Below are 12,101 nucleotides of genomic sequence, written 5' to 3' on the forward strand. Positions count from 1 at the left end.
AAGGTTAAAAAAAAAAAACAAAAAAATGGGCCGGAAAAATTCCAACCACATTAGCTAGGATTGGATCCAGCCACACTGGAGTGAGAAAGCAGTCACGCTTATCACTCAAACACCGGTGTCGTCTTACGTATAAGTTGAATTATTATTGATATAAACAAATTTGAACTAAACAATGGAAAAACCGAATTTAAGAGAGTACGACGAAGCTTAGATGAGCACAATAAAATGGCATGACACCCCATTTCTCAATAAAAAAATTATCAATTTTTTAACTCCACAGGTTTCACAGATTCGGACCTATCGTTACTCAGCTGGTTACAGAGTATTCCGGCCGAAACATTCTCGGTTCCATTCGAGCAAAAAACTCTCAACGTGGACGTGGAAAGACTGGAAAAACCTTCACTTGAAACCTCATGGACTGAACATATGCTCATCACTCCCATCAAACCGAAAACTTTCCCTCATTCTGTGATGCCATTTACGCGGCCCCGTAGCGCAGCGGACATCATGACCCGTTCGCTGCTGCCCTCACTGGACGCCGTATCAACCTGTCTCAGTAAGTTACAGTGTGCGGTTCTCACTTCAGATTATTAATGATATTTCATTGCCGCACGTAACCCAAAAGGTCAGTAGGACTCTATAGCCAATGATATCCATTTTTCCCTGTTCCCGTTACAGATCCTAAAGCAACGAACGAATCGTTTCCCATGTCCCGTTCAAGTTTTGCCAGTTTCCACTTGACCGGAATAAAGCCTACGAGCGGCAAAATGATGACCTCAAGCGTGGACCGGCTGTTCGAGAATGGCGACGGCGGTGACGTCTACCGCAGCAGTAACTTTAGCGAATATCAGGTTTGTAGATTTGTAGACTGCTTATCTGCTTCTTTTCTCGATTACGCGCCTCTTGCAAGCATAAATCTGGAAATGTAGCTTGCTTGAAATGGCATATTATTATGCAACTAGGATTCCATCCCTACTTGTCGGTATCAAGCACAGGGGTGTAATATCCAAACCTGAATGAAAGTATGCTAACAGCTTTTTTGAACAACTTTTCATGTGGCAAATAATTCTTTTCCCTCTCTGGGCCAGTACTTTCTTTACCATCCTCTGCATAGAGTTCTTCTGGCGAGCGTTGAATAAAAAGGAATCAATAATTTATGAATATGCATATGTATAGCTACCGGCATCTCGCGCACAATGCCCTCCGTATCCGCTGGTAGTTAGTTCGGGCCCATGGTGGGTAGAAAGGCGATGTAAAACGACGTGTTTGCTTACAAGCTGTAGAACACAGCCTATGATAAACTGTCTCAGTGGAAAAATTGTCATTCTGTTTACTTTCACTTGTTCTATTCAAAGCTTAAAGCCTCGGTGTTTGTTTGTCAAGGCTCCAACGACGTTGGAAAGCTTTCAACATAGCGTGGGTAAACTCAATCTTTCGACGTTCTATGCCTGCGGATATTTCCTCTGGTACAGTCTGCAGTTTTTGTTTTAGGTTCATCTATTTGACATTATTTCTTTGTAAACGTCATCCCCGAACCATCATATCATATGATGTTTCAGCTTTTGGAGTCACTAAATCAAAACTGACACCGTTCATTCAGAAAGTGGGTTGTTTACACGAAACTGTGTGTACAAACAAATCTGTTATAGATCGTTTTTCACTAGGTACACTGCAACCTGCTGTGAGCTTTTATGGCATTCTATACCTACAGAGAGAGGAGATTAATGGGGTGATTCAAATATGACATCCACACCCCCTCCCTCCATGTAACACGCTTTTTCCCATACATGTTACACATTCTAGGACCTCTTCCCCTCGTAAAGAATGGACGTCATATTTGAATCGCCCCTTACTAGTTCTCTGTTGCAACTGCAACCGTTATAGAGGAAATTACTTTTTTTTTTCTTTCCGCGTGCCCTATCTCGTTGGTAAGGATTGGGCTCCTGCAGCCAGCACCGTTTCATATGACAGCGTTGCACAATCTTTGCTGCTCTTGTACATTGCGCCAGAAGTATGTCGTTACTAGGCGGGAACACTTGATTCGTGTTGATTTTGGGAACGTTTTTTTCACAGCTAATCAAGTTTTATGATTGGATGCTGGGAAGCAATGACTCGTGAGCACGTTTCGGTTCTTTTTTTTTGTGTGTGTGTTCGTGTGGGTTTTGTGGTAGGAGGTCCTAGCCCTAGATATAAGTATTCAGGTGCTTCCGTTCTAAGATTCTAGTCTAAACAAGGTGTCAACTTAGGTTCCTACAGAGCAACAGAGGAAGCACATTACTTTTGCATCATGTTACGTGTAGTAATGGTTTTGGTTCATTTGGATTAAGATGCTTTGTAAAAGTTAACAACAGCTAGTGTCAGCGCTAGGTATATCGTTTGACAGTAAACTATGATACGATCAATTGTGTTGTTGTTCTATGTTGTTTAACCGAACAAAAATGCATTGTTTTTCAGAAAATAAAGCCGTCAAAGTTTTTGTGTTTTCGTCAATTTTTCATTTTTTTTATGTCTGGTCCTCCGAAAGATCTGTAAAAGTTCATGAAACTGATTTTAGAGCTTTGTGAGTCTAGATCTCTGTTGTTTTCACCCTTCTTACAAAGAAAATTATACATTAGGGTGGGTCACCGTTTCTTGGAAAAACGTAAACTTGACCTCAGAACAACCCTTGTTTAGTTCCATTTGGGGTCCCAATCAACTGTGAAAAATTTGGGGACGATTGATTGTAACCCGGCTTTCCGCATTGCGTTTGACATTTGTATGAAAATGAGTATGGGAAAACCTACTGCATAAGCATTTTCATCCCTAGAGACCACAATTTTGCTTGAACCATGCAACTAACCATGTTTAAATATAGTCCAAAGAGTGCCTAAAAACTTTGTCAAAAGAAGTGAGGTGCTAGAATGTCTCTAAAAAAAGTTATAACTGTTCAAATATTTATGGTTTAAATGAAATGCCAGAAAGCACTTTTCCTGCCAACACTGCCGGTGTACCAATGGAAGTCAGATTTGAAATTGAAATAATTTCTGAGTTTCTTATCTGATCGATTTGGTATGTTGAGATGAATTATTCAAATTCAATTTCTCAATCTTATAAGCGTTGTTAGATATAGGGGGGGGGGGGGGGGTAATTGTAACCCCGCCCCCTCATTCATATAATTGAAGGAAAGCTTCAAACTGAAATAACTTCGTTGATTATCATCTTTTAGAGTTGGTATGTTCAGATGAGTGATTCAAAAATATTTGCTCAATCTATTAGGCGTAGTTGGGTAAGAAGGGGGGGGGGCGCCTCACTTACATCAGTGAAAGTAAAGTTACAGACTGAAATAATTTCGAAGTTTCCCATCTCCAGGTAGTATGTCCGGAAGGGTTATTTAAAATCATTTGCTCAATCTCATAAGCGTAGTTAAAAAGGACAGAGCATTTCATTCAACTGTCAAAATAAACTAATCTGTTGTGTTTGACAAAACAAAAAGTAACTCTTGAGTTAAGATTAACTTTCATTTTATTAGTGATCAATGAAATCACCTTTCGTATATGACTATGAACTCCGAAGTTATTTCAGTCTGTAACCCTTACTCCACCGGTGCCCTTAGATTTTCTCGCAAATTTTCTCACACACACATCTTTTACCGATGATATGTGCTTACCTATCAGTATGTTCAAACTTTCTCATAAAAAAACATTAGATTGACTGCAAAGTCGCTAAACCGCAAATCAAAGTCAGTCTGTAACTTTACTTTCATTGATATAAGTGAGGGAGGGCAGGGGATACAGTAAGTCCCTTCCCCATATCCAACTGTGCTTATTATATTGAGCAAATATTTTTGAAAAACACATCTGAATCTACCAACTCGACAAGATGAAAAACAACGAAGTTATTTCAATTTGAAGCCGGCGCCGGTGGTGTAGTGGTAAGCGTGACTGCTTTCTAACACCCCAATGGGTCTGGGTTCAATCCCAGCCGAGGTCGGTGGGATTTTTCTGAGGCATAAAAATCTCTGGTCACGTCTTCCTTCGGAAGGGAAGTAAAGCCGTTGGTCCCGGCCCATGTGTGTTGTGAATGGGTGCGATATCCTACGCAGGTGTGGAAGCTGCCTTCCTGCACATTCGGTTGCCGTCAATGGATATGGCAATCGATGTCCGTCGGTGATTGGCACTAGATTGCGGAACAGAGACCGACGTTAAATAAAGGAAAAGAAGAAGAAGATTTTAATTTGAAGCTTTACGAAATTATTGTTATGAGTGAGGTTGCCTGGGGGTATAGTAAGCCCCTCCCCCCTTTAATTACGCTTATCACATTGAGCAATTGTTTTTAAATAATTCACAGCAAATCCGTTAGATACGAAACTTCGAAGTTACTTCATTAACTTTATTCCAATTGATATGAGTGAGGGTGGTGGGCGGCCCCGTCCCCTTCTCCAACTGCGCATATCAGATTAACCACCTTTTTTTTTAGCAATGCATCTGAACATACCAAATCTATAGAATAAGAAAAACCGATTTTTTGAGTTTGGAATCTACACATCTATAACTTTTTTTAGAGACATTGTAGCATCGTACTTCCTTAAGCAAAGTTGTTAGGCACTTCCTTGACTATATACTTTTGCATGGTTAGTTGTATGGTTTAAGCAAAACTGTGGTTCCTAGGAATGAAAATGCATAAAAGTAGGTTTTCTCATTCTAATTACCATAAAAGTTTCAAACGCAATGCGGAAAGCACAGTTGTTTGTTACCCTAAGTGGAACAAAAAAAAAACATTGTTCTGGTAAAATGGAAAAATGATGAACCCTAGTATAAATACCAAGGGTCAAGTGTCATGTACCAATATACTCAGCTTGACGAGAACGGAAAATGTCTGTGTGAGTGCCAACATTTTTTTCAAGACGTGTAACCATTGAACCGAATTGGTCGCAACAACCACCAAATGAAAAGTTCCTTGGTTCCATAGAATACGTTTAAATATTTTTGAAATCGGTCTACTGGTTCCGGAGTTATGGAAAGAACAAAATTCGAAAAACACGGCTTTTGGGCACTAAGTCGTGTTTCTCGACAACAACCAAACCGAATTTGACTCAACATCCACAAAATTAATGGTATCATGATCCTATAGGACGCATTGTTTATTTGTTTTTTTTTTAACACATTGTAGGTCATTAGTGACTTGCCCAGGGTGAGATTTGAACCCAAGTCTTTCAGTGTGAGAAGCATGGATGCTAACCGTTAACGCCAGGCCCGTATTCAGTTAAATATTATGAATGCAAAATCAGTAATCAAATTGATGTAATTGAAAGCAAGATTAGTTGTTCGTTTGATTAAACAGTGTAAAATTTTGCTCTAATTTTTGCTATGTCAACCGTTAAGGAGAAGTTTACCGCTCAAAAAAAAAAATAAAGTTTTGATTTTTATAAAAAAATTTGGGTTAGGCAAAAATGTGCGTCTATCTTGAAAAACTGTCGCATTAATGGCCCTTCGCTTATTTTCAACTTCTATTCAATTTTCATACTGCCGTACTCTAACGGAACTATCCACCTACCCTCTTCTAAAGATCATTCTCTAGCTAATAAATCATCACACTAAAGCTTCATGTTAGCATTTCCAACCAACAATAATAAAACGATTCCCTAAGGAATAGTAATTTGATAATAATGTGTCGTAATAAACCCTTTGGGAAACTGACAACATTTTTGAAAATAAAATCTTCTTAAGCCTATTTTAGCTTGAAGCTTACCGCCGCACAGTGGTAAGAAATCAATAAAAGTGGAACGTGGCCATTTGCGATGAAACTATTGAATGTTTTCATGTCTTCTAAAATGTTTCTTTATTTATTGAGTACTTTATATGAGTGGTAAAATTTTATTTTAAGGGTGGTATTACACTATATATTATAGTATAATACACTTAGATAAAAAAAAACAATGCTTGTATTTCTTGTTAAAATGGATGGACATCTTTGGAAACACTGTAGATAAAGTCACTTTAAGAAACTTTGTTGAAGACGACAATTTTCTATCTCTCATTTGGACGAAGTTATAGAGTGGAAATATAGAGTTATAGTTATAGAGTACAAACGGTAGTACCCCTTTAAAAAGCGTTTTTTTTTACAATAACTGTTTTGTTTGAATTTTCCAATTATTTCAATGTTCTACAAAGATGTAAGTGCTCTAAAATTGCACATATTTGTTCAAAGAAATAAATCGTTATCTCTTCGTTCAAATGATTTATGTCCGCTTTTATATTTTTTTTAATTTTCATAAATTTTAATCTTCTGGAATTCAAGTTCTTCAAAACTATGTCTGACAAAGATTACTCACTAGATGGCGCTAAAACGATAATGATCAAGTGCGCCATCTTAAATACTTATTATATGACGATATCTACAGATCCCGTCTTCAGAAAAGTTGTTCAGATGGACAAGACCTATCTTAAAGAAAATAGTTTAGTTCAGAATTCACTCACCAGGCGGTGCTAGTGTGACATTCATTTTTCATTGTTTGCCCTAGTTTAACATATGGACTAGATAGAAGGTTTCCGTCTTCGGTAGAGTTGTTCAGATGGACAAGATCTATCCTAGACTATCGATGAACAACAGGAAATTATATGAACCGTTGCTTACTAAGAAAACATTTTTAAATAAACGAAGCTTAAATTGAGTTGCGTATTTCTTTTTAAATATAGATGACAGGAATCTACTGAACAGATTTGGCAACTAATGGATTATTTTTTTTCTGAAAAAGAGAGAGCGATATTCTAATTAGTTAAAATGGCAATCAATAAAAAATGATTGTCACAAGAGCGCCAGTTGGTGAGTGAATTCTGTACTGAAATTTTCACCTCAAAATAGGTCATGTCCATCTCAACAACTTTGCTGAAAAAGGAAGCCTTCTATCTATTCTATTGGTGAGTGTATTTTGAAACTCTTTACCTTGGGATAGCTCTTGTGCATCTGAACAACTTGGACGAAGACGGATACCTTATATCTAATCAAGATGTTAAGTTAGGACAAACAATGAAAAATGAATGTCACACTAGCACCACTTGGTGAGTGAATCCTGAACTAAACGCTTTTAGTTAAGATAGGTCTTGTACATTTGAACTACTTTGCTGAAGACGGGAATGATCTATATGAGCAGGGTCTGTAAATAACGTTATATATGTTATATATTTAAGATGGCGCATCTTGTTTATTTTCATTTTAGCACCATCTAGTGAGTAAATTTTGTCATACACTATCCATAGTTTGAAGACCTTGTATTCTTGAATATCATTGCATATTTAAGCAACATTCTATATGGTTGGGATCTCATGATATATTCATCTCTAACATCAACATATGGGTATATTTTTACAATGACGTCTCCCCCTGACAGTGACAAAAGTCCCCTAAATCACCCTTTGCAAATCGTTTAAAATTTCGAAAATCCATTGAAATTTCGTTAAGATACGGCAATTTGAATTCGGGGTCAAATTGAACCCAAGGTACGGACATATTTCAAGTTTTTTGGAGCTGATTTCATCTAATATTACAAAGCTCTGGTGGATGCACCACGGAAGGATTAGTAAAATCTATCGACAAATAAAAAAGTTACAGCCTTTCAAAGTGGCCTGGGGTCAAATTGACCCCAAGGTTAAACAAAAGGTTAAGGTGGTGTATCTTGTAGGTTAGCTGGTATTAGCAGCTAATCTCAACGTTATTTTGTTCAACAACTTATACCCTACTGTTACATTTTTACATGAATTACAAATTACCTCCATGTTTTGTTGCGTTTTGCTGTTTTCATGACCATTTCTCCTAGTATGTATTAACATTAGACTAGTTCGCAACTTCGGCAAAGTTGTTTGAAATATATAATACCTAGTACCGTAAAACGGGGTATCTTTGATAATGCGGGTAACTTTGATAGTAGAATACAATGTTTATATTTTCTCTCTGCGCCTTTTCCGAATTGGAAACATTGGTTTCATATTGTAGCTTAGAGCATTTCCGTTGATATGGTATATAGTTTTTATATTGTATGTGTTACATATTTTATAAACATATTAAAATTCAATTTTCTTGTTTATCGCCTATTTGAAAAAGCACTTAAACCATCACTTATGAAATGTATTTCTAATACAGCCATCACAAAATAAATGTTGTATTCTTATTTCTTTGTGATGTTTTCTAATTATTTACTCATTCAAAGTTGCAACGCATTTTCTTCTACATTCAACGAGCATTATCAAAGTAACCCCAAAGCAAAATAGTGATGTTCGGTCACAAGACTAAAAAAATAGTGCAAATGATTTAATTTCCGTCAAGCATATTACATAGCAAGGATCATCAGTATTTGTTTAAAAAAATAAAATTTGAAAAAAAAAAATAATTGCTGTAAAAAATATTTAGAATATACTTAACATAAACTATTAATGTTACCCCGTTTTACGGTACTCTCAATCTAAGTCCGAGCTTTGGTGAAATTATTCACATGCAAACACATTTTTTCTACATCATGATGGTTGGATATAAAAAACCGAAAATCCTGTCCTTAAGATTTTGTTTTTACCCAGCTTTTTAAAATTATGATATAGAAAACATATTTTTACATGTACATACATGAATCTATGGGAAAAAAACTATTTTCTTGGATTTTTTTATATATATTATCTTAAAGATAAAGCAAAATGTGCAAACAATTTTTATTTTATTGTCGTGGCGATAAGCTTCGCGTTTACACCGTATTATTCAAAGGAAGCTGGGTACCCGGGCAATCCGTTGCGCACATAACGGTTAAAGATTGATTCATTAGTTGTGTGTTTTTTTTTTTTAATTTAATAAAAACCAGTTGGCATTTAAAAAATCAACGACGGTTTTGACGACGGTAATTTTATTTGTATTTGTTGTGTATGAGTTCCCAATCGAATTCAAATGCAAATTATTGTAAGCTTTGGCGAATTGAGTTTGTAACCGTACTTCAATCCGTTCAAGCTTGCGCATTTTCAATTTTAAATCAACTGTCTATAGATATAAGCTTCTATCCCGTATCGCACTCTCCATATCGTAGTTGACAACTTTTTATTAAACAAAATCAACCCCCGTGCACTGCCAGTTCTTACGATTGCCAGCATGCTTAATTGCCGATAAATTAAAACCAGAACGCCACCGTTGCCGAATCGCACACAAAGCACTTTGCTCACTTGTTGCACCCGCGCGCGCCAAACAGGGACCAGGCTGGATTAAATATGCATCTAATTTTTGCTATTCTCTCTCGTTTCTTATCCCACTCACCAGCAGGGACTTCCATCAATAGAAGAAATCGCTTCAGTGCAATCGAAATCACCCGAACTGCAAGCCGTTGCCGGTGCAATTGTGAAAACCAGTGACATTCACCAGAACAGTGCCGAACGGGATAGTCCCAATACGAGCAACTCCACGGCGAAAAGTTCCCGTCGAGATTCGCTGACGGATAAGATCGCCACCACCAATCAACCAGTGCCAACGGGCCTTCCTCATCACAGCCAACTTCCACCGCCGCCACCTACGGTTGGTCCACCACAACACTCCTCCTCATCCGGGGTCCACTCCGGGATTAGTGCTAATAGCGCTGGTAGCAGCAATCACCAAGGGCCTCCGCATCCTCAGGTTGCACCACCGCCACCTCCTACCGGTGTGATATACGACCATCCTAAGTAAGTCAAATTTAGTTTTTTTTAAATATATAGTACTTAATATACTAATGTTTACTGTTTGTTTTTTTAGAAGCAACGAAATCCTAGCAAACGGTGGTGGAGGCGAGCTGTACGAAAAGTTCAAGCAGCAAAAGCAGAACAAGGAGAGTGATTATATTATGAACGGAAATCCGACCATCATGCCACCATCACATCCACCGAGTAGTCATAGTCAGCAGAATGGCGCCGGCCCGGTCGGTAGCAATGGTCCGTCACGGCTTTCGCATTTGGCAGATGAGAGCAACGGAAAGGATTTTGAGGTGAGTAGAAAATGATTTCGTAATTTCTCTGCATGCGAGCTGAGTTCACCTATATATTCGCCGTCTACTTGTCTGTGAGACGTGTCTTATCATCCACTTTAGATCCACATGAAAGCGCCTAAATACAGACTTAGTGAGTGGCTTGCGTGTTGCCTACCGTAAAGGCGAGACGGTTTATTTGCAGAGGCAGATTGATTTTTTTAGTGGTTGTATGAGATACTCCAGTGGGTGCATGACTGTCCCATTTTTTTTATTATTATTAATTTATTTGATAAGGCTCAACCGAATTAACTTTACAGAGCCGAGGATTCTTGTTCACTATACAATACATCTTAAAACTATAGTCAAAAGCAGTGATGGCATAATTCTCACTCAAATGATTTTGTTTCGCTCTCAAGGGCTCCTAATATCACGCATGATATTAGAATAAAATATCAAGCATGATATTGTTTTAACAAGCTCCTTTGATATTGCGAGACTATTCAGAACATGTAAAATTGCAGCCACGAGTTGACTTACCACAAAAATGATTCCTTTGCACGTCGTTTTCTTAGAAAGAGAAAGCATAGTTTGCTATCTTTCTTTACGCTTCACAAATGGCAGACACGAAGTTACTGCTGCCAGCAGTGATGGAAGTTTCGTTTCGTGTTCGGATGTACAGCAAAAATCTTGAAGCTCAAACTCAACACAGTTTGGTGAGAATTGTAGCCGGGGAGTTTTGTTAGCATGATATCATAGCAACCGTATCACAGCTTGTAATATCATCGGCTGTTGTTTGCGTGTTGAGTTTTTGGTCTACGATACTCAAATGAGATTATGCACATTGGTGAGATTAGATCTTTTGATATTTTCACAACACTGGTCAAAAGGTGCAACACAATAAACATTTTATATTCCGCTATTCAATAACGCACCTCCACCAGAACGGGAGCCGCTTCCAGTGGTTTCATTGTATGGCAGATTCGCCAACGGGGATCAGAGCGCTTCCATTGCAGCAATGGACGCAAAACGTAGTCAGCACTCACACATTCATCACGAAACGGTTGCTTTCCAAAGTCGGCGTCGCATCGACTGAAAGAACTGCTGATGAAGAACAATGAGGAGGACCACACAATGGTTGCTGCCGAGTAAACAGACGATCCTGTGGCACACATCGAGAGTGACCTGCTTCTGTCGACAGCGGAGTGAACACTGACTGTCCCATATTGCAAAACACAAAATTATTGTGAAAACCTCGTGCAAAGTTTGAATACATGTTTTGCTCGAAAAATAAAGTGCTGTTGGAATATAACTACACTCAACTCTCCAAACCCAATAGTCTAAACTCGACATTTTCTATAACTATATATAATAAAAGGACAAGGCAATAATGCCACATCCATAATGTGCAAAATACCTTCAAAGAAGTGATCAAAAACAGATTATAAGCATAATCTGTTATGCCATAGATCAAATCTTATGAGCTTTAAATGATTCAGTCATTTGCGGTAACAGTGCTTTCCCGTTTTGGTAACACAACTTCATCGGTTAGTCCGCATCGTGCTCTCTAGCCGTGCGGATCTATTTGCTTTTTGCTGAAGTAAGTGTTACTGCTACCTAAAGCTACAACAAATTTAAACAGCGCTTTTCAGTGCTCAATATACCGTAAATTTTCTACCTTGTTCGACCCTTGATCCTTGTTTGGTAATCCTGCTTAGATATCGATTTGGAAAAGTCCTCTTTCTTATATTAATCTGCTTGGAAGTCGATTAGGATAAAAATTTTACTGGCACCATGGCGCCCATGCTCAAAAGAAAATGGCCATCTCTTGATCCCCCTTCTGATGAAATTAATTTGAGCAATCAATTTGATTTAGCGGTGCCGGTGGTGAGTGGTAAGCGTGATTACTTCTCACCCCAGCAGGCCTGGGTTCAATTCCAGTCGGCGCCGCCGGGATGTTCTGAGGCATAACATCTCTGATCACGTCTTCCTTCGGAAGGGAAGTAAAGCCGTTGGTCCCCGGTTCATGAGTTGATGGGTCGATAGGTAGGGTCCAGGTGAGAGAGCTGCCTCCCTGGCGTCGGTAGCATTGGTGCTCAGCACGGAAAACAAGATCGACGGAAAACAAATGAAGGAAAAAAAATCAATTGGATTTGCT

At 38.3% G+C, this 12,101-nt stretch overlaps 1 protein-coding gene across 4 annotated transcripts in view; it reads left to right on the plus strand.

The window, feature by feature from the left end:
• The window catches only part of LOC135698564 (WD repeat-containing protein 47), a 228,329-nt gene that overhangs the window by 69,558 nt on the left and 146,670 nt on the right, over positions 1–12,101 (plus strand). For 3 of the 4 annotated variants that reach the window (XM_065218615.1, XM_065218628.1, XM_065218607.1), the window contains 4 exons: positions 281–556; positions 679–851; positions 9,268–9,665; positions 9,736–9,964. In XM_065218615.1, the coding sequence (XP_065074687.1) occupies positions 281–556; positions 679–851; positions 9,268–9,665; positions 9,736–9,964 (1,076 nt within the window). The remainder of the gene's footprint in view (positions 1–280; positions 557–678; positions 852–9,267; positions 9,666–9,735; positions 9,965–12,101) is intronic. The other variant, XM_065218621.1, reaches the window with a different exon arrangement.

The sequence above is a fragment of the Ochlerotatus camptorhynchus genome, unplaced genomic scaffold, assembly GCF_037179485.1.
Source record: "Ochlerotatus camptorhynchus isolate MF236.1 unplaced genomic scaffold, CSIRO-AGI_Acam_v1.1 ptg000008l, whole genome shotgun sequence".
Classification (NCBI taxonomy): domain Eukaryota; kingdom Metazoa; phylum Arthropoda; class Insecta; order Diptera; family Culicidae; genus Ochlerotatus; species Ochlerotatus camptorhynchus.